The following is a 22,604-nucleotide window of genomic DNA, read 5'->3' on the forward strand; positions in this document are numbered from 1 at the left end:
TAAAAAAAAAATGATTAACTACCACTTTATAATATATTTTATGCAAATAAACCAATTTCCCCTTCTTCTGTATTCCCATTCCAATTCAATTTATTTTATTTTCTTCCAGGAACCACACTAAACAAACCATTAATTTTCCATTCATGTTATAATATTTATGACAATTGTTTTGTCTTTTCCTTCTTTTGTTTTTCTTTGTTTAGCAATACATACTAATTGTCTATTATAAAACCAATCACCTAATTACAATTAAATCACTAGATAACAACTAACAAATTGATTTCAATATTATCACAATTTCCAACAATTCACGTGATTTACCTCTTCTGCATTTTTTTTTTCATATGCTCATCATTAAATAAATTATGCACACATATATATACTTTATTATATAATATTGTTATATGCACACATCTATGTGCAGAATCAAGAAGATTAAAGGAGAAAACTTACCTAGCAGTTCGTAAGCCGCACAGAAACCCTTCGCCCTTTTGTTTTTTTCTTTTCCTTATTTATTTTTTTTTTTGAATTATTTAAGTACTAAAAGTGTTAGGTTTTACCCACATATTTAATTAAATAAAGGCTAAATAGTATAGGGTCTTAAATAAATTATCACTTTAGCCCATAAACTATCGATTAATTAACTCAAGTTAAGCAAATATTCAAAATTTCCAAAAATAACCTTCCGGGTCATTACAACTTGTGCCATGACTTTACCTCTATATAGTGAATATACTTGCCTTATTTTAACGTGATTATAAACAACTCGTAATTTTACTTGTTATTTATATTGAATAAATTTCAATAATCATACGTGAAATTAATGTTAGATACACAAATTGTATGCAGAAAATCATCAACCTAGTTCAAGATGGCTTAAAGAAAACAATTCCCCTTCTTCAGAAAAACAAATTATTACAAGGAATTCACCAACAACTGTACTAAATGGATGTGAAGGAGAAGAAAATAGTTCAAGTTTTGGTGAAAATTCCATCACTAAATCTTCAATATTATCATCATCATCATTAGTGACTAAGGAATTCAAATATCAACAAGATCAATTCAAGAAACCAATGTCTCCGTTAAGGCGAATTTCGTCTTTTTTACGTTCACCTTTTGATTTGAGCTCAAGAAAGAAGAGTTCAAGATTTCAAAATGAGGAAACTAAACAAATGTCTCCATTGAAGTGTTTTAGCTATGAGGAGATTGCAAGTTCTACAAATTATTTTCATCAAGGTTTGTGTTCTTCATGTGTTATATATATAAGTATGTCTTTTACCTCTTTCGAAACGGACCTTCACATAAATAGCTAGACAGGTTTAATAAATATTTCTAATCGATATACATAGATTATATATTAATTATGCATAATGATACATATGTTATACATGAAGTACACATATATTTGACCAAATGGCCTTTTATAGGCTACTCCTTGAATTATGTCCCACTTAGTCCAATGGGCTAAGTGTGGCTTTTAAAATTAAGTATAATTTATATAAATCACATAGTGTAAAAAGTAAATTATATTTTATTTTTGTTTTTAAAATTATAATAATCACATAAAATTTGTAATACGTTAAAGAGTATCTCGGATACATCATAACATAAATTGGATACATAATATGTAGCTCTGATACATTATAAAATAAATCGGATACATAATATGTAGCTTAGATACATTAAGTAGTGGCTCGAATACATTAATATGTAGCTCAGATACATTAAGTACATTAGGAGAGAAATGAGAGATTTTAGAGGGTTTTCGAAATAGAAGAAGATATTGAAAATAAGAAAAAAATATACACGTGTATTTCAGTAATTTTTCCTAAAATATGAAAGGAAAATCTCCTTTAAAAGGGTATTTGGTCTTGAACTTTTGACCCCGGATAACAAATTTAATTTATAGTCATAACTTATATCTTATGGGAAATAAAAGTCATTTCAAAAGATCTTACTAAATAAAATAGTAAGGATATATATATTATTTGGGACTAAACGTAATTATTAAATCATGAATATAAAATTTCATTTTTGTGAACTATCATTAATTTATTTCTTTCTTTTTGTAGAGAATTTAGTTGGACAAGGAGGATACTCAGATGTATATAGAGGAGATCTTGAAGATGGAAGAAGAATTGCAGTAAAAAGATTAGCAAAAGATAGCAATAATATGAACAAAGAAAAAGAATTTTTAATGGAATTAGGTGTAATTAGCCATGTTAATCATCCAAATACAGCAAGTTTAGTTGGTTATTGCATTGAAAATGGATTCTATCTCATCTTCAAATTCTATCCAAATGGCACTCTCTCTTCAGCATTACATGGTATGTCTTTTTAACCTAATTTATCTCGATCGATAGATTCTGTAGTTAAACAATAAAATTAATTCATCGTTAATCAAGTTGAACAATCCATGTTCTATTATATTAACGATATGAACGATTTGTTAGCTAGCTGCGGAGCAATTTTTACAAATATATATATCTAAATGGTCTTTTGTACACACAGCATGATCTTGTTAGGGGTAAATTAGTAATTTTAATCAGAAGGATTCAAGTTTTCAACTTTTAAAATTTATAATACCTTTAACGTTTAATAGATTGTTATTTCACCTCTGCGAGGTAAATATTGACAACATTAGATAATTTTTTACATATATTATATAATGGATTTGAAATATTTTACGTTGAACCGATGATCAATTTTTTTTGGCTTTTTAATGCTTTTTTGCAGGAAAATCAAATAAATCACTTGAATGGCCAATGAGATATAAAATTGCCCTTGGAATTGCTAGAGGTTTACATTATCTTCACAAATGTTGTAAACATCGTATAATACATCGTGATATCAAAGCATCAAATGTTCTACTAGGACCAGACTATGAGCCTCAGGTACAACTCATAAAGCACGTTTTTTATTCGCAATTTTTATCGAATATTCAGTATATTTACGTATCGAGTAAAATTAAAAAAAATAGCCATTTTTCGAATTTAATTTTGAAAAATAACCAAATATTCAAAAGTCATTGAGAAATAGATATGTTTGGAATTCATGAGACTATAACACTGTCCTAGTCTCATAAATTTCAAATTTTAAAAGGCGAAATTCTATTACATTATCTTAGATAAAATATACAACACATTGTCATGAAGTTTCATTTTTCGTAATGAAATTAATGCAAGTGTCAATGGTTAAAAAATGTCATGAATATTTCACTTGTTTAAGTTCGAATTCTATAATAATTTTTATGGTGTTTCTATATCAAAAATGATTATTTTTCTACAAATTTACATACTTTGGCTATTTTTTAAAAATTAATAGTCTTGCAATCATTACCCTTCTAATTTTTTTTCTCTTATATTCTTAAATAAGAATATCATAGAGTTTCACATTTTTTTCAAGTTCAAAATCTATGGTCATGTCATAGATTTTAAAATACACGATAGTATCGTGATATTTATTATTATATCAAAATCTATTATTACTTAACGAATTTTCAAATACTGATTATTATTTTTTCAATGTCTACATAATATCTACTTTTCTTCCAATATGGAAGATTTAAAGATGAAATTGAAATATATATTTTTTTTTAATCTCTCATTTTTCATCATTTTTTTTTTTTGAGAAGATATCAGATTTTGGGCTAGCAAAATGGCTACCAAATAAATGGACACACCATGCTGTAATTCCAATTGAAGGCACATTTGGATATTTAGCACCAGAATATTTCATGCATGGAATTGTGGATGAAAAAACAGATGTTTTTGCATTTGGAATTCTTCTTCTTGAAATTATTACTGGTAGAAGGCCTGTGGATTCATCAAGACAAAATCTACTTTTATGGGTAAGTTTTATTTATTCCTTTTACCTCTATTTTTTTAGTTTATTCTTTTTCAAAAAAAAATTAATTTAAGTTTTATCTTTATTGTTAGTGAGAAGCTTCTATAGTCACATAGATATTATGGTACACGTAAGATAAGTTTAAAAAAAAAAATTACATTTACAACGAAGTTATGATATGTTTATGTCCACGAGTTTCAAGATACTACTTCTTCTGTTACAATTTATGTAAAGAAGTTTTAGGGACATGTACAACGTTTTTTACATTGAGTGATAGATTGATACAAAATTTGGTTAGCTATGAGCAAATTAATGTCGACTAAGCAACGAAGTTTGTAGATAATTGTAACTTCTTTTTTGTAGTAGAAGCTTAAGAAAGAAAGAAACATGACTTCTGAAACTTATAGTTTAAAACTATTAATATACATTTATATGGCTATAAATCAATCATATTATTAAGGATAATATGAGAAGTGTAAAACAAAATCATTTCTAGAAAAGGAAGTATGTGTTACTTTCACTATTTTTAACCAAAAAAAATGTCATATAAATGAAAACGGGAAATTACTTTCTTTATTAAACAATTATATATACTATGTGCTTAGTCAAATGTGTTTTCTAAATTAAAACAGAAAAAACAGTTTGTTGTTGATTTTTACTTTATTTGGACTTTTTGGAAAAAAAAATCTAATGAAACAAACAAATACATTTTGGACATTGGTCCATACATTTAATTAACAATAATAATTTCTCTAAAAAATATCCCATTGGCTTGTCTTTTTAACTTTTTTTTGTAAATAAGTGTGTAAGTTGGATATGAAAATGACGTGTAATATAATGGAGGCAAAAAAATCTAAAAATTATAATTTTTCAACAAATATTTTATGATATTTTTCAAAAGAAAATCAATATGAAGGATGATAAGATATTTATAGACTTGTATTTTATCTATATAGTAAGTTATTTGATTTAATTGCTAAAATTTTACTCTCTTTTTTTTTTTAAGGCGACACCCTTGATGGAAGGTGGAAAATTAATCGAACTAGCAGATCCAAAGTTGGAGGGTGAATTTAATATGGATGAATTACATAAAATGGTCCTTACAGCTTCATATTGTGTAAGACAATCTTCCGTATGGCGTCCGTCAACGACCGAGGTAAAATAGTGATTAGTTATATTGTATAATGTCTCAGTCTTAAATAAATTATGATCGATTATCTTTTTTTTTAGGTGTTAGAATTGTTGAGATATGGGGATGATTCTGAGGCAGCAAAAAGTTGGAGAATACCAAAATTTACAAGTGATGAAGTTAATGATTACTCAATGGTTTTTGGATATGATCTTCCTTCTGATTTAATTTTAGAAGACCTTTTCTAATCTTTAGTTTTCATCATAATGTTGAATTAATTTCCCTCATTTTTTCCATAGATTTTCCACTTAATTAATGTTTAGCGTATTATGCCCTTTTTTATTATTTTTCACTCAGGATCTGTTAGTATATTAGAGCTTGAGTATTCTGACTTCACGTCATAACCTCATTTGGAGAGGAAGTACTCCCTATCAAGGATTTTTTTATGTTCAAGATTCAAACTCGACACCCTTTGATCCTGAGAGGATCAGTCTCATTCACTGTACTGTATCAGTTGGTGGTAGTGTATTATGACCCAATTGCAAATTGCCATGTGTAAAAGATCAAAAAATAAGAGAAGAGAATATTTGTAATCAAAGTACTCTCATAAGGTACTTTTTAAAAACATTTTTATTCTTTAATTTGTCAATTATACATCCTTTTTGTTATGATTGTGTCATTTTCTTTGATTTCTCAATTTTTTTTTTATCTTACAGAAAATTTATGTACGCAAAGTATTGACATTAAAAATACTAAGCATTAAATGCTGATAATAAATTTCTTTTTGGTGTTAAAACTGATTTATGCATAAGAAGTTAAATATTTGTGTTGATGTGCTTAAATTGATAAAAGACATTTGATGTGTTTGATAACCAATTTACTGCTAAAATACTAACATGCCCTTAAAAAATGTTTAAGCAAATAAGCTAAAAAAATATGTACTTAGAAGTTAATTCTACTAACTTATAAATTTCGACAAACACCTTTTAAAAATTTTCATCAATAGCCAAGCTAACTGTATCCCGCTTCGCCCCTACCCGCCTCAGAAAAATACACAAATCTCATATAGAAAAAAAAAGTACATTAGGTATATACTATGAATAATTTCTTCTCCTTTATTCAAAACTAGGTGAACAAAGTTACTTGGTACATGTACTAGTAAGAGATAGTAGACACCCCAAAAAATAGTCAAGATGCACGTAAATTAATCAGTACTGTGATTACAGCAACGGCGATAACAATATACTCAACATAGTCTCATCAAATGAAATCTGAAGAGGATAGAATATACATAACTGAATCTCCACGTCAAAGATAGAATAGTTATTTTCGATACACTACGATAATAATAAAAAATGAAAAGTGAAGTGCTTGGATGGATTCGAGACAAGAGAGTAAAATGGGCCAAAATGTCTTGTTGGTAAGATGGCAATTGAGATAGTGAAAGAGGTGGGAGATCAACTTCTTGTTCTAAAATGGGCCATTATGGGCCTACATAACACGTGAATTTCACGTGCTAACCTCGTGTAATTGGGCCCACTTTTGTCTTTCTCTTGTCAATTCTATATAATGTCAACAAAAGTAATAAGAACAAGAGGGTGGCTATTATTTTTGCCAATTATCCTTTTTCGGAATATTTGTTTAGTAAATGACCGTAAAATTAGGTCTTAGGCATAACTCACGCATTAAAAGTTAGCTCAAAGGAATGAGGATTGTCCAAATCTTATAAGGAGTCCATCCACCTCATTAATCACCGATTTGAGATTTTTTGTCATTTTTAACAACCCACCTCGTGCCCAGTGCTCAGCATTTGGTGCGTGGATAATGTTGAGTTTGGGGCCCTCAACATCGGGTGAGACAGGCCCTGCTCTAATACCATGTGAAATTAGGTCTTAGGCCTAACTCATACCTTAAAAGCTAGCTCAAAGGGAGGAGGAGTACCCAAACCTTATAAGGAGTCCAACCATCTCATTAACCACCAACGTGGGGCTTTTTGTCATTTTTAACACTCTCTTTTTATTTCTTTATTTTTATAATGACATAGTACATAAATGTATCCTTCAACTTGATATCATTTCATACTTTCGTTCTTCAATTTTATATGTGCATAAGTAGATATTTAAACAAGTATAAAGTTAAATAAGTAAATATATAAGTTTTACATGATATAGTACACGTGTGATATTGTGTAAGACATAATTTTTCATGTAGGGTAAATATAACTATGTTTTTAATTTCATATAAATTTATATATTTACTTTGTACATAGTCAAAATTGAAAGATATGTAGGTGAAATGAGGTATAAATGTTAAAAGAAGGTATGATATTTTGTTTGTAAGATTGAATAATATATGACAAAATATTAGATTTGAGCATATCTATGAAGGACTATATTTGTACGACTTTAATAATAGGGATAAAATATAGATATTTAGTAAATGACTATTTCTTTAGATCATTAGATTAGACAATGGACTTTTTAGACCATAGAGAATTTCAGTTGTTTGGTAAATGATTATTTATTTATTTATTCCTAATTGATGAACCTTTAAAATTATGATGTAAAGACTTTTTATGTAAATCGAAAATTTCATGAGAAAATGTTATATAATGATCTTAAATATTATAAGTCGCTGCAAATGTAAAAGAATAGTGTAATCATTTAAAATTTATTTAAATATAAATTTATTAAATGGTTTAAATTATATTAAATTAATAAATATATTAGTTCAAATAAATGTTATAGATTTATATAATTGATTTAATTATTAAATTCAGATAAATATAAATTTAATTAAAGTTCGCTCCAATCGCAACTCATCTATTCTAAAACTATAAATAGGGGTCTCATAATTCAGAAAAGACGACTAAGAATTTTAACAAGAAGCTAGAGAAAGCTCGTGGATCAAAAGCTGCAGATTTCTCTACAAGTTCAAGAATTCAAGCATTCAAGTTTCAAGAACGATCAAGATCAAGACCGCCGGATTCACGATCAAGCTCGAAGCCCTTGGATTCAACTAGAAGTCAAGATAAAGTTCAAGTTCAAGATCAAGATAAAGTTCAACATAAAGTCCAAGATCAAGATCAAGATAGAGATTAAGATCAAGATAAATCTCAAGTTCAAGATCAAGTTTTAAAGCCCTTAAATTTAGATTTGAAAAGGCGAATTCAGAAGAATCATAGAGATTGTAACACTCTCATTTGAAATAATAAATCAATTGTTTCTATAATTTTCTAAACCTGATTATTGTTTTCTCGACGCGAATTTTATTATCTACAGACAGTTTAATAATTTTTTTGCTAGATCAAATAATATGAAAAAATATTAAATTTGAGCCTACCATAGTACCATTGTTACTATGGGTAGTTTCTCAATAACTTTATTTGTACAGCTTTTAAAATACAGATAAAAATTTAAATGTTTTGTATATGACTATTTTTTTAGACCATTAAATTAGATTACGAACTTTTTTTGAACCATGGTCTAAAAATTATTTCAGTTGTTCAATAAATGAATTTTTTGTAATTCATAGATCTTTTAGACTGTATTATCAAGATTTATCTTGAGTAAACTGAAAATCTTAAAATAAAATGTCCTATAACGATCACAAATTTTGTAAGCTACCGCAAAAGCTAGAATTTGATGGTCTAATATTTTACTTGTAGGTTTGAATAGTACATGAGAAAACATTATATTCGAGTCTTCTATTGTCTGAAAGGATAACTTCTCAGAATTATATTTGCACGATTTTTTAAAATAGAAATAAAATTTAGACGTTAGTCTGAAAAAAGAATATCAACATAAATCAACGAGTTTAGAATACACGCTCTGCTTGTTAGTCTGAAAAAAGAATATTAACATAAATCAACGAGTTTTGTTAGTCTGAAAAAAGAATATCAACATAAATCAACAAATTTAAAATACACGCTCTGCTTTAATTGATAGATTAGAACATTAGAATCAAATAAAAGAATAAGTGAATACATACCCTCGAAAAGGGAACAAATGTGACAACAATATTTAATCTCTCTAAGTATTTGCTTAATTAATTAAAAGGTCTTTTACTTAATAAAAATTATGTGTGTACTACTCTTTTTTAATAGATGAATTATATCACGATATTGAAGACGCACCACTAAAGAATATGATAAGATTAAAAGTAAAATTCCTTCGGACTTAATTAAATAATTTAAATTTTAAAATCGAAAAATATTTTATTAGGTAGCTTTTTATCCTATCGTGGATCCACGCAACTTTGTGAAACCAAATAAATCGATCTCGTGGCAATATAATTTTATCTGTCATTTTTCCTAAAAAAATTGTTAGTATTTATTGCACTTATATATCATACACAAATTAGTTATGGACAAATTATGAGATAAAGGTGTTTATGAAATGTCACAACATTAAATTTTTTCTTCTATATTCGTACTATATATTCCTTAGAAACTGGATCCCTTAGTATGTGGTTAGGAATCTTACAAAAATATTAGATTGGCCTAATCATTTATTTGTTTGGTATATATACGTTATCAAATCATTCAAAAGATAAATATAAAATATATTATTACATTTTTCATGTGTATTTTGTTTATATATATATTTTTATATGTATATATATTAATATTACATATATAGTATAATTTTTTTAACGAGTAGAATTTGAATAGTTCCCTTTCACCTATAGCTTTGCCCCTAGGTATAAAAATCCACAAGGGGATCAAGATTTTAGTGTGATGGGATTATTACTATCTTTAATTTGTCAATTAAAATAAAAAATCGATGAAACTCCATAAAAATACGAATTGTTATAGCTACTTAGGTGAGTTTATTTATAGTATATATAAAAGTTCGCAATATTTTTAGTAGACTTGTTTTACATAATATTAAACACATTTTAATTTCAAATCATATCTCAAATTAGCGAATCGTTAGTTAATTAGTTAATTGACAATAGCGTGTATCATATTTTTATAATAATAATAGTGACTATAACTATTAACTAAAAATTAATCCTGACTTATAGAATTTGGACACCTCATCACCTCTATGGAAACTTTGAGAACATTCTTAACTAATATTTAGTAAATTGACAACATCTCTAGGGTCTCAATCCAGCCCAACTTTCATTAGAAAAAAAATTATAAAATTTTAACCTAAACTTTTTCTCTTAGCTTAGTTGTTATTATTTATATTAGTCTAATAAAGGTTGGCGTAGAAAATAAACAAAGTCTATTATGGATTGTGCCAATGAGAATTTATGAGAAGATATACCATGTTATACTCTAAAGGGCAACTTTTAGAAAGAGATATATGGCCCACTCTAAAGGCAATTAATGAATTTTTTTCTCAATTCGGTGTTTGATTTTTATATTAAAATTTAACAAATTTTGAATTTGTTTATCGTATGATCTAACGTTGAAATAAAAAAGATTATTTCTTAAAGCTTGAAATCAAATTTTTTGATTGAAATTAAAGAAGCTCGTGGATCAAACCTATCCTACTGTAACTCATGTGGGTTAAAGGCAAGGGTTAATAATTGTTATTCTATAATATACTTACTTGTTTTTTGTTTTTTCAATTTGTCCACTGAGTATCTGGTGTTCACTAGGCAGACTAACGTTGATAGTATATTAAAAGAATATTTTTAAATATATGTTTAGAAACTACATGTTAATTTCATTCTCTTTAAAATATAATTAATTTTCAAAAGGATTTTCTAAAGAGGTAAATAATTATCAATAAGGTGTAATATAGATCCTAAATACATAGTATTATATCAAATTTCTTGACCTATAAATCACACAAAAATAATTATATAGTTCTTCGAAACCCTTTGTATTTTAACAACTTGAAATATGTGTAAACAAACAATTTGTATTTCCATGATTGAAGTGGCATTTTGGCAACAAATATGCATAGTTTTTTTTAAAAAATAATTTGATATCTGATGCCTATATTGGAGTTCAATTAAATTTAAATTCATGCTAGAAAGTCTCACCTTAAAGAGTAAAGTGCTCTCTGATAAAAATAACTCTATAATCATAAAAATTCAAACTCGAAATATTCAATTAAGAAAGAAAAGATATTTATCGGAGTTAAATCCTTTAGTCAAAATATAGAAGGAAAAAGTTAATATTTATTTTATCAAAGTGGCTATGGCTAAAAGGACAGGTGAATGGTCGGCTGGATAAGGCAATTTTTAAAAATATTATAATATATTTATGATATAATTGCCCTAAACATTATAAAAATGTGGGACATAATACAGTAAGTATAAGCCAATAAAAATTCAGAAACAGATATATCTCCACAGCCAATATTGATATTGACAACTCAAAAATGTAGGGTTGAGAATGGATTGATATTAGCCAATAACATATAAGAAACAGATCTTCTTTGAAAGAGAGAAAATAATATATTCTATAAAGGGAAAAGACACCAAATATATTCACGAACTATAGTAAGTGGTATGCAATTATCTTACATCGTATTTTTGGGATGTCGTTTAAAAATTAGAGCATATATGTTCTTCACTCTAACGGCAAACTAAATAAGGACACGTGACACAATCATATCCGTCGATTCAATATTTAATAAATATTAGATCGATGGATAAGATTATAACACGTGTATATCCGTTATAAAAGGTATATATTCTTTAGTTTTTGAATGACAGAGATATTGATGTCCCAAAAATATGATGAGGGTATCTGCAAAATTTAATAATAACATACCTATATAGTGAAAATTGAAAATAACATATAATTAAATTCTTATCTTATGAAAATAGAAGATTATCTCTGAAAATCCCTCGATCGAAAAGAAAATAGCCGAATGTCCATTATATATGTAAGAAATTATGTGTGACTAATAATGAACTTCCAAATGAGTCAAATTCTATTATTATAGTCTCCTTTCCTTTTCCTCTTTATTTATTGACCTAATTATATCGATTTTGCATGCTCATATAGACATTTTTACTTTTAGGGATTTGAATTTAATACGTCTTGTTAAGAATACTGAAGAAATCTTTATCACGTCATATCATTTTATTAGTCCTTTCTTTAACTATTATATAATTAGTATGTTGACTAATATAATCAACTCAAATCTAGGCGCTTACTGAATCAAAAGTATTTTCTACCTAAAAAATTTCTCTTTATAGAATTATATTTTAAGATTCAGACAACGATTATTATATAACGAGATTTAGCAAATTATCAAAAATTGACATTATCTATCTCATCAAAAATTTTATCGATTTTATCACCATGGTCTCTTTTTTCCCATTTCCTTCTTCATAAGCTTTATACAACTAATAAAATATAATAAACTTCTTTCAATGTTCAGATACAAAGTAGCTACGTATTTATATACTAAAAAATTAAAACCCTCCTAGTGGTGGTGCAGTTGGTTTGAATAATCAAATCATAATTCAGAAGCAGATCCCAAACAAACCAACTAGAAGTAATAAAATATGATCGTCTTGATAAATTAAGCTTTCGTTATACGAAATTCGAAAAGGTCAGATCTTGTGAGATTTATTATATATACATAGCACACTCTTATCTATGTTTTTACAAATGACTGATGTTAAGTTAGAATTTTAAATTTATAAATATTGATTATTTTAAAAAAATAACGTACGTGATTCTAAATGAACAATTTATACTTGTCAAATGAACTTCATAACATAAATATAAAATATTAATCAATATTACTTTGTTATACAAAATGGATAAGTAAAATAATTGGTGTGTTCTTACTTCAATAACTTAATTGAATCGATGATATTCTAATCACATGACAATAACTTAACTGGATCGATGATATTCTGATCACACGACAATAACAGTAACTTCTACGGTATCAATATGGCTAGGTGGCTAAACTTGCGGTTTCAATCAAAATAAAATATTAATATTTTCATATCATTTCATTTCCCAATAAGAAATTTAAGGAAAAAAAATGATATGAAATCATTTTATTAATATTTATTATTGAAATCTACTACGTGTCCATTTTGAGTCAACAACCAATTAAAATTTAATAATAGATTCTCAACAAACAAGTTATTAAAAAAATATAACCAAAAAAAAAGTTTGACTATTATTTTAGTTACCAAAATACCCTTCCATTAGCACATAAAAAACCCACTACACATATGGATATTTTCGGGTAATTGGAATTTGGAAATACTAGTACAACTTATAAACTAAAAATAGAAAATAAAACTATTTTTCTTTTTTTTTAATATAATAATTAAATTAAGTTAAAAACGAAGGAACGACCCCGTATCGCGACTCAGCCGCAATGAAATCGGCGCCGGAGAAAATCCCGTCAACGTCATCAAACTCGCCGGCGCCGGCGCTTCCGTCTGTTCTTTTAGCAAATCGACCTTTAATTCTTGGCCTCGTTTCAGCATAAGCTTTTCTTGAAGCATAACGAATAGTTTTCTCAAATTTTCTGTTTTTTTTCTTCTCTCTGTATCGCAAAACTCTTGCTTCTCTATCTAAACCCAGTAATTTTTCACCTTGATGATTTGCAGAATTCGATAAATCAATACTGATGTTGCTGTTATTCATAGTTCTTATATATGGGTATGATATTTCTGAAATTGAACTTCCATCTGGTACAATTCCAACATCTAATGAAGACGAAGACACCTGAGAAAAATCCCACAAAAAATGAAGAAATTTTAGCTCAAAATGATGGGTTTCTCCAAAAAAAAAAATCAAGAAAGTTAGCTCAAATATCAAGAAAATGCTAATCTAGGTTTTCATAAAATGATGGGATTTCAACAAAAAAAACAAGAAACAGAGCTTAAATTTGAAGAAAATGCAGAATTGGGTGCTGGTAAAATGATGGGGTTTTCATAAAAATCATGAAAAATGCAATTTTGGGTGCTGCCAAAAATGATGGGTTTTTCATAAAAATAAAGTTAAATTAGCTTAATTTCATGAAAATGCAATTTTGGGTGAGTTTTAGTTAAAAAAACAAGAAAAAAAGCCAACTTTATTGAAATTAGAAATGATGGGATTTTCAAGAAAATAGCTCAAAGTTTGAAGAAGATGAAATTTTCAGGATTTGTTGTTTTGGGGGTACTTACACTGAGTGATGGGGTGTTGTAAGATTTGATGTGTGATTGAGTGAAATCAATCTCAAAATGTTTTTCTTGATGATGAAATGGCAATGATTTAATTGGAGTATTAGTTTGTACTGGTACAACACTATCATTTGATGAATTGTAATGAGGTTGAGATTGTGTGTCTACACAAGCAGGATAATCAAAATCAAGAAAGTTTTCTGAATCTGTAAATATGAAATCCATTCCTTTCATTTCTGTGTTTAATGGAAGTTTTGATGTGATTGTGTTTGGTGGAATCCATGGATCATTGTTGTTTTCATGGTGTCCAATACAAGTATCTACTTTACTCAACTCTGGGGCGATTGTGGTCGTGGTTGTGGTTGTGGTACCGTTGATTGATACGAGGAGTGTGGCGGCGGTGGACTTAACGACCGACTCCACCGGGTCGTAAAACGGGACCACGGGAACCCGCTCGTGGCGCCGGGCGAGCGGGTTCGCGGAGTGGATGTCGCGGTCGCACGCGAGGCACAGCGCGGCCGCGTCAGCCCTGCACGTGACGCTAGCCGCCGCATGCTCGCAGACCTCGCACACCCACACACGCTCGTGGCGGGCGTGCAAGCGAGTGTCGCACGACAGGCACACGAACGTGTTGTCCGTGCGACAGAACACCAGCGCGGCGGCCAGGTGGCAATACTCGCACGACTTTGCCATCCGTGCCGCCGCGCCGGTGTTCCATCCTCCGGGAAAACAATTGGGGGCTTCTCTAAATATGCCCATATTCTTCTTCTTCTTCTTCTTCTTTTTCTCTACCCTAATGTTGATGGCTAAGCTTTGTTAATGTAGTTTTTTTTCTTCTAGCAAAATGAACAACTATTGCTTCTTATTCTTAAGGGAAATCTTGATGCTGACTAGTATAGGTGTGACACGTGTAATAAATTTTGGCCACAAAAAAGATTTTATGACAAAGCATGATATTATTTTGTATTAATTGTCATATGTCTGTGCCGACGTGGGGCCTACATTGAGGATAGTGGATTTTTTTTATTATTATTTTTATTATTTTGGGGGGTGGGGGGTGTTATTTTTTTAAAAAAATTATAAAGATGAAATTTGGGTGGAAGTTGATTGTGATGTGAAGAAATTTATTAGTTTTTGTTAAAAAGAAGAAAAAAAAAATATCTACTGTTAGATCACAAGAAAGAGAAGTGAAAAGTTTGTCTAATTTACTTTATCACAAAGATCAAATGTGAGTAAAGTTCTATAGCTTTTCTAGTAAAGTTAGTTATTTTGTAGATAGTAAAATGATATCATAATATTATGATTTTATTTTTTTTTAGATTCGTTATTTGATATTTATATTAAAGTGTTAATTTATAATTAAAAAAATATATAAGTATCACTTCAATCTATGCTCGAAATCTCAGAGATACACTTGTACTATATTAATGTTCTATTACCTCCTGAACTTATTTTATAAGTAATTTTCTATTCCTTTTAGGCCTACGTGATACTAGCTTAAAAAAATAGTCAACCAGCGTTGGATCCACAAGATAGTATCACGTAGGTCGAAAAAGGGTAGAAAATTATTAATAAAATAAGTTCAGGGGGGAAATAGGACCTTAGAATAGTATAAGTGTGTCTTTGAAATTTCGGGCATAGATTGATGGGATACTTCTGCATTGCATTATTCCTTTATAATTTGAATTTACATAGCGTAACACAGATTTAAAGAAAAAACGCACTATGTCATAATAATATCAAATTAACTTATATAAAACGATCCACAACCCATGCTCAATATCTAACATTTATTGCCTAAATAAGATTACAAATTACATTTAAAAGATTAGTTGACACTCAACATTTGAATAGACTTCTTGGATCAACTTTATTTTCATATAAGTTGTTCCATGAGGGCAAAGGAATTGCATGAACCCAGCATTTAATTTCAATTTGTCTTTTTTTTTAAAAGGTTTCTCGCTAGAATTTAATGTTTAATATTTGTATCGCAACTTACTTAAATATGAATTTTATGAGGCGATCATCAATAGTATTATTTTACTTTTATGAACTGAAAATTCAAGACTTTATATTAAAAATTGAGATACTTTAACTATTTCATTACAATTCACGTCCTTCGTTATTTGTCATCATCAAGCATTGAATAATGAAAGCTTTACTTCAATTTTGGATGCCAAAATTTTTAATAAATCTTTCCCTTTCCTAACGTAAAATAGAAAGAAGTTTCTTGAAACTAAAAGTATATAATTATAGCATATATTTCTTTTCAAATGATAGAGATGGAAAGTTATATAAATTTCAAAGTCTTTGATGACTTTGTTGGAAAAATAATAGTAATAAGGAATTTGAAATTCAATTTAGAGGATTAGTCGAAAGTCTTGTAATTTAAGGTCATTAATTTTTATTCCCTAAACATATTTTATTTATTTTCTAAGGGAAACTTACATAAATATGCTATAATAAAAAAATATTTATCATTTATAGCAATAATATTTCTGTTTCACTTGATCACTTTTAATTCATATATAAAATACAAGTTTAATTCATATTACAAAGAACAATTTTTTATTCACATATAATACAAATTTTAATGATAGATAATTCATTTATCACATATTTTAATACACTTATAATACAATGCGTCAAATTTTTACCAAATAATCATAATATATTTTAAAAACCAATTATAATTCATACATGTTGCATACATGATTCACTTTTAATACATATTGCAGATTTAACATAGTATTGATATAAATGGTAATAAATAAAAAATATTGCTAAAATTAGTAATTAGTTATTAAAATGTATCAATTCATTTAATTTTTCCTTAATATATCTCATAAAACTCGATTACTCTAAAAAAATTCACTTAAGGAATTCCTTCCAAAGGTGGTTTCATTCCAAATATCTAAAATTGGTTCAATAAATCTTAGTACTTTGTGAAGTGAACTTTTCTTTCTTAAATGATTTTATTCAGATGACTCAAATTCAACGTACATTTAAGTAAAATTGACATACTTGAGAAAACGCATACTAAAGTTTTATAAAAGCAAAGCGAATTAAACTTAGAATATTTACAAAAAGATTCAAATTCCAAACTTCACATCAAATTAATCAGCATGAATTCAAGTGTATCTAACATAGATTTTGCATCATTAATCAAATCCTATCAATACCAAAAGCATACAATTATTGTTTTTACTATCTTTTATATAAAACTAGATGTATTTTCCAAACATCTTGCATTTGAAGATAAAATAACTATTCCACAAAGTAATATGAATAGTTATTTAGTCCAACTTTTAATAGAAACTTCCAGAATATGTACTTCAAAGAGTTTCTTTAAAGTTAGGGCAAAGGCAAGAAAAGTTATATTGTAATTAACTTAAAACAAAAACATTAAATTTAATATATTCAAATTGCAATGTAGTAATATTACCCATATTACTTATTTATCGTTTCTTAAAGTGTGTACCAAGTCAATAGTGAATAATTATTGGATTATTTTATGTCACAAAGCTCATAAAATTTTAAAGTTGAATTATCAAGATGTCTCGGGTTTGAGCCCCCTTGGGTATGAAGCCGCCATTATTAAGAAGTTCTTTATCCCTAATGTGAAATTTTCTTGAGTGAATTTCAATTTAATCGGACACAGGAGCGACTCAAGCGTATTAGTATTCTAAAGCAAAAATTAAACGGGGCCTTAAACTTAAATTGTTAATAACTTTTATATAATTTATTTCTTCTAGCTAGTTTTCACCTCATAATATAACCATTCTTATTTTAAATTATTTTTCATAAGATATAGTACTCAAAATATGTCAAAAATTTTCTAATAATCCCTTCATTTTCCATGAAATGTTTACTTTTTCTGCAAATAAGTATTCAATATTTGTTAAAAAATAATAACTTGTAACTTATTATTATATAAAAAATGAGGCCCCTTAAATTTGGAGGTCTACGGCACATTAATACTGTCGAGCCACCCCTGATCGGAGTCCAGCATTTAAATATTAAACGATTATTTTATCCTTGCCTAAATGCTATTGTACCTGTTTAATGAAATTTTAATTTTTCATTCCAACACAGTATCTATACATTTGCCATTAATTATGTCAATAGAATAAACGTATTGTTCATTAATTTTAATTGCACTTTTCTTTTCATAATTGTTTTTTTTGATTTATTATTATTTATTTGTATCACTTAACAGAAGATTCACGTATAACAGAGTTTATTTTAAAATACAGTTGAAACAACATAAAATTAATGAAGCAGCCAGGTCATGTATATTTGTAAAGTATGAGTAAAGATAAGTTGACACATGACCTACCAATTCCTATATATATATGTATATAAAAAAAAAATCTTCTCTCTTTTAAGTTTAATAATTAATCGTATTAAATTTCGATGCATAGCGTCCCCTCATAACATAGGATTAAATGAAAATTTGATGATATTTATAGAATCATCTTATGAGTTTTTGGGGTCCGAGTGATAGAATTGAGATTTTTACTAAAAAATTTAAAATATAAATGATTTGCAATTGAATAATATAATTTTCTATCGAACAAAATTTGTAACTGATTAAACCTCCTAATTCCATATCCTTTTTAAATCTTTTTATTGTCTTTTTGATCAATCATGTGATGGTAGATATGTAGAAATAGAAAGGAGAGGGTGCACAGGTACTCCTTCTGTCCGTAATTGTTTGACATATTACGATTTTCGAAAGTCAATTTGACTAATTTTCAATATTAAATTAGATCACATTAATTCGATATTTAAAAAAAATAGATATTCTAAAACTATATGAAAATTACTATAAATTGCAATTTTTTGCATATTAATGTGATGAAAGAATATATCTTAAAATGTTAGTCAGTTTTTATAGTTTAACACTGAAAACAGAAATCATAACAAATAATACCGAACGGAGGGAGTAAAAGCTTATATTCTATTTTCACATCAAGTCATAATACTACACGATGATTAAGTAATAAATTGAGGTGATAAAGTTTATGATTTAATTTTAATTTTGTAATGAAAATTGTGTTTTGTATTAATTGTATTGACTTTTGTGTAGTTTGAATTAGCTAATTCATAAAGGCAGAACAATATATGCCAAAGAAATTCGGGGGTGACTTTATAATATTAAAAAAAAGACATGTGTCTTAGGCTCCTAAATTTTAGAGGCCTTATTTTTAATAATAATAAGTTAAATATTATTATTTTTTATCAAATATTGAATACTATTTGTAGAAAAAGTAAATTTTTTAATGAAAATGAAGAAATTATTTGAAGGAATTTGACATATTTGGAGTACTATATCTCACAAAAAATAATTTAAAATAAAAATGATTATATTACCAATTGAAAACTAGAAGAAATCAATTATATAAAAGTTATTACCAATTTAAGTCTAAAACCTCATTTAATTTTGCTTTAGACCACTAATATATTTGAGTCGCTCCCGAAGAAATTGGAGTATCCAAAGAAAGCAACCAAGGAGAATTAATGTGTAACTAATTTAAATTAGTTAAATTTCCAATTTTGGTTAGTGATCCATTTTATACAACGCATTCCCTATATATTAGGTATTTCTTAGCAATCTGTGATTTTTTATTTTGCTAAATTATTTTTCACCTGATATTCGATAATTATTATGAAATGAAAATAATATAAAATCACACCAAATATTTAACCTAAAAGTGATTCAATTTTCAAAATTAAAATTCGATAACTTAAATTAAAAAATATATATACTTAATTATCACCCACCATATCCATGGTCCATAACCTTTGATGACAAAAAAGATTTTTATTATATTGAAGGATTATGAAAAATAAAAAAAAAGATGATATTTTTTCATTTAATATTACTTCTGTTTTCTTTTTTCTCTTTTCATTTTTATTTGATTTTAAATTTATTTATTTTATTGTCCATTTGTCGTTTGGTACAAAGTGGACAAGTGGGTCCACTTTGTGTTCTCGTGATATAGAGCAGGGTGGGTCCAGTGTCACGTGCTTCACCAGCTATTTGACGAGTCGGTGTTTTTAAATCGGTCTTTTGGTGTAAATAAAAATAAAGTGAAAATATAATAAAAGTGTTAAGAGTTCTATGTGCTTAATAAAAATAAAGAAAAAATAAATATGCGACGATATATTTGGTTTCTCTCATACCTGAATGAATAAAGAAGAGAGCAAATATAAGGACTCATGTACATAAACAGAACAGGAACTAAATTGTCATTATAATGTTTTATCAGTAAAACAATTTTTTGTCGTAATGGCTAGCTTAAGTAAAACGTTTAAATGTGTCATGTAAATATTTTGATTAAAAAATATATAAAAGTATTATTAACTAAGCAATATAATTAAATTTTTTAAAATTTATTTAATAAAATTTCGGTTCTTCGGTACACTGTAGTTTCGGGACCCTTGCACCGAACTTCGAACCGAAGAACCTAAATTTCGAAAATAAAATACCGACACCGAATCGAAGAACAGAAGAATCAACACCGAAAAACCAAAATAATTCAGTTCGATTCGATTTTTTGGTTTTTCGGTATTTATGTCCACCCCTATGATTATATATTTATGATTCAAAGAAATTGATCTGATTTGAAATGAATGAATAATTATTGTTCCACCATAATCGTGTCTTGACGTAACCACAAGTTCTAATTCCTCTTCCACTATGAATTTCTATTTGGAGTTGTCGACTTGACATGTATGTCAATGTTTCGATGATCATCTTGAATCGTTTAGTTTGTAGTCTCTTTTGCTTAACATTTAGTATATAATATTTACTTTTAGTATGACTAATTCAAATTCGTCTGACAGGAATGAAGATAGCTGCCCTCATCCCAACGAAGCATTTTCATTCCTCGTGCTTGAATGCACAATCTCTAACTAACGATAGACATATATATATGTATATATATGTCATCCATCCTACCACATCTCTCGATGAGATTTCGATCTAATTCTCTATCTAATATATAGAGATGCATGGGTGAAAAATAAACATGGGCTGATTGGGCCAAGTACATAGATGGGCTTGAACAAATATGTAAAACAACAGAAATGGGCTTAGAACAAATATGTCCAAACAATATCACAACAAAAGTTCCCAATGTGTTAATATGAAATTTGCAGGTATTGAAAAAAAAAACAATATATTTCTTAGGTTTCTATTTTTTTAAATACCTTTCGAACTATTGATGAACTAATGTGCAGGTAATTCTGTGTTTGATTGGAGACAGAGTTTAAGAAAGATACAACCTTTGACATATATTGAAATATCATCTCGAAGATTTGTGGTTTAAATATGTTATTTTATATAGCAAGCTAGACGCATGTCATTTAAGATAAAATGAGAGAAATTAAATTTTAGATATCAAAATATGGATTCCGTATAATTGAACATTGTTTTCCACTTTGTAATATGTATGCGACGATCGCTATGTTTTTGGAGCAGAGATAGAGCTAGTTGAGGTTCGTGAGTTTAGACGAATAGTTTTTTTTATAAATTTTGTATTTGTACTAGAAAATTAAGTATATGTCTCTGTGTGTGGAGGTGGGGGTGGGGGTGGGGTGTGTGTGGTGGGGGGTGGGGTATGTGTGTGGGGGTATATTAACTAAAAAAATTCTAACAAAATTGATTGACAATTCAGCGGTAAAAAAAGAACTATGCAAATGCTTTTCAATCTAGAGTTTTGGAAACTCAGAATATTGACTCTGACTTGCTTTTGGGATTCACTAATATCGTCCTCGTTATTATTATTAAAAATGAACTCATGATTATTTTTTAAGGAAATAAGTCTAGTATTAAGGATAGTAAAAACTCAAAATATAAATTTCAGAGTCAGAAATCTGTTTTTCTTTAACGAAAAGGCACAAAAGATTGAGATCAGTAAGATAGTTCCAAAAAATATTAAATTCCTTTAGGGCTAACAAAGAGTTTCCGTCTCAAACATTTCATAATTTCAACACTCCTAAAATTGACAACATTTGCTATCTCTGATAGTATTTCTAACGGTAACTTAAATTATTCTAAAATTTGTTTATTTTCATATAATGTGTTTCAGTAATTATAAATATCAATATTAAGGATAGTAAATATTTAAAATATAATTCTAGATTTAGGAGTCTTTTTTTTTTTTTAAAGCACAAAGAATACAAATCGGTAAGATAGTTCCTTGGGGCTAACAAAAAGTTTTTGAATCAACCACTTCATAATTTCTAACACCCCTAAATTTGACAACACTATTATCTCTCTTGCTATGCTACGCTATTAGTGTTACTGACGATATCCTAAAAAAATCTAAAATTTCTTTCTTTTCATATTATATATTTCAATAACTATAAATACCTAAATAAAATTTCTTGAAGTAGAATACACGTCCAAAACTATTTTGTAATTTTTTCATGAGCACTAATATCAAATCTTCCTTAATTTTTTTTTAAAAATAATTTTTTAAGAGTCAAACCCAATCTTATGAAGAAC

At 27.8% G+C, this 22,604-nt stretch overlaps 2 protein-coding genes across 2 annotated transcripts in view; one reads left to right on the forward strand and one right to left on the reverse strand.

Annotated features, from left to right (window-relative positions):
* LOC107024048 (probable receptor-like serine/threonine-protein kinase At5g57670) overlaps window positions 1-5,602 on the forward strand; it is a 17,280-nt gene extending 11,678 nt beyond the window's left edge. Inside the window, exons 5-10 of the mRNA XM_015224927.2 lie at window positions 850-1,236; window positions 2,073-2,327; window positions 2,737-2,894; window positions 3,635-3,850; window positions 4,853-5,002; window positions 5,077-5,602. Of these exons, the coding sequence (XP_015080413.1) occupies window positions 850-1,236; window positions 2,073-2,327; window positions 2,737-2,894; window positions 3,635-3,850; window positions 4,853-5,002; window positions 5,077-5,223 (1,313 nt within the window). The 3' untranslated portion in view covers window positions 5,224-5,602. The remainder of the gene's footprint in view (window positions 1-849; window positions 1,237-2,072; window positions 2,328-2,736; window positions 2,895-3,634; window positions 3,851-4,852; window positions 5,003-5,076) is intronic.
* A 7,437-nt stretch (window positions 5,603-13,039) lies between these two features.
* Window positions 13,040-14,941, reverse strand: LOC107024110 (zinc finger protein CONSTANS-LIKE 5). The gene is made up of 2 exons (XM_015225008.2): window positions 14,090-14,941; window positions 13,040-13,646 (listed from the first exon to the last, which is right to left on the reverse strand). Exons 1-2 carry the CDS (start codon window positions 14,843-14,845, stop codon window positions 13,248-13,250), a joined length of 1,155 nt encoding a protein of 384 aa, XP_015080494.1. The 5' UTR covers window positions 14,846-14,941; the 3' UTR covers window positions 13,040-13,247.
* Window positions 14,942-22,604: the final 7,663 nt, after the last annotated feature.

The sequence above is a fragment of the Solanum pennellii genome, chromosome 7 (assembly GCF_001406875.1).
Source record: "Solanum pennellii chromosome 7, SPENNV200".
NCBI classification, from domain to species: Eukaryota; Viridiplantae; Streptophyta; class Magnoliopsida; order Solanales; family Solanaceae; genus Solanum; species Solanum pennellii.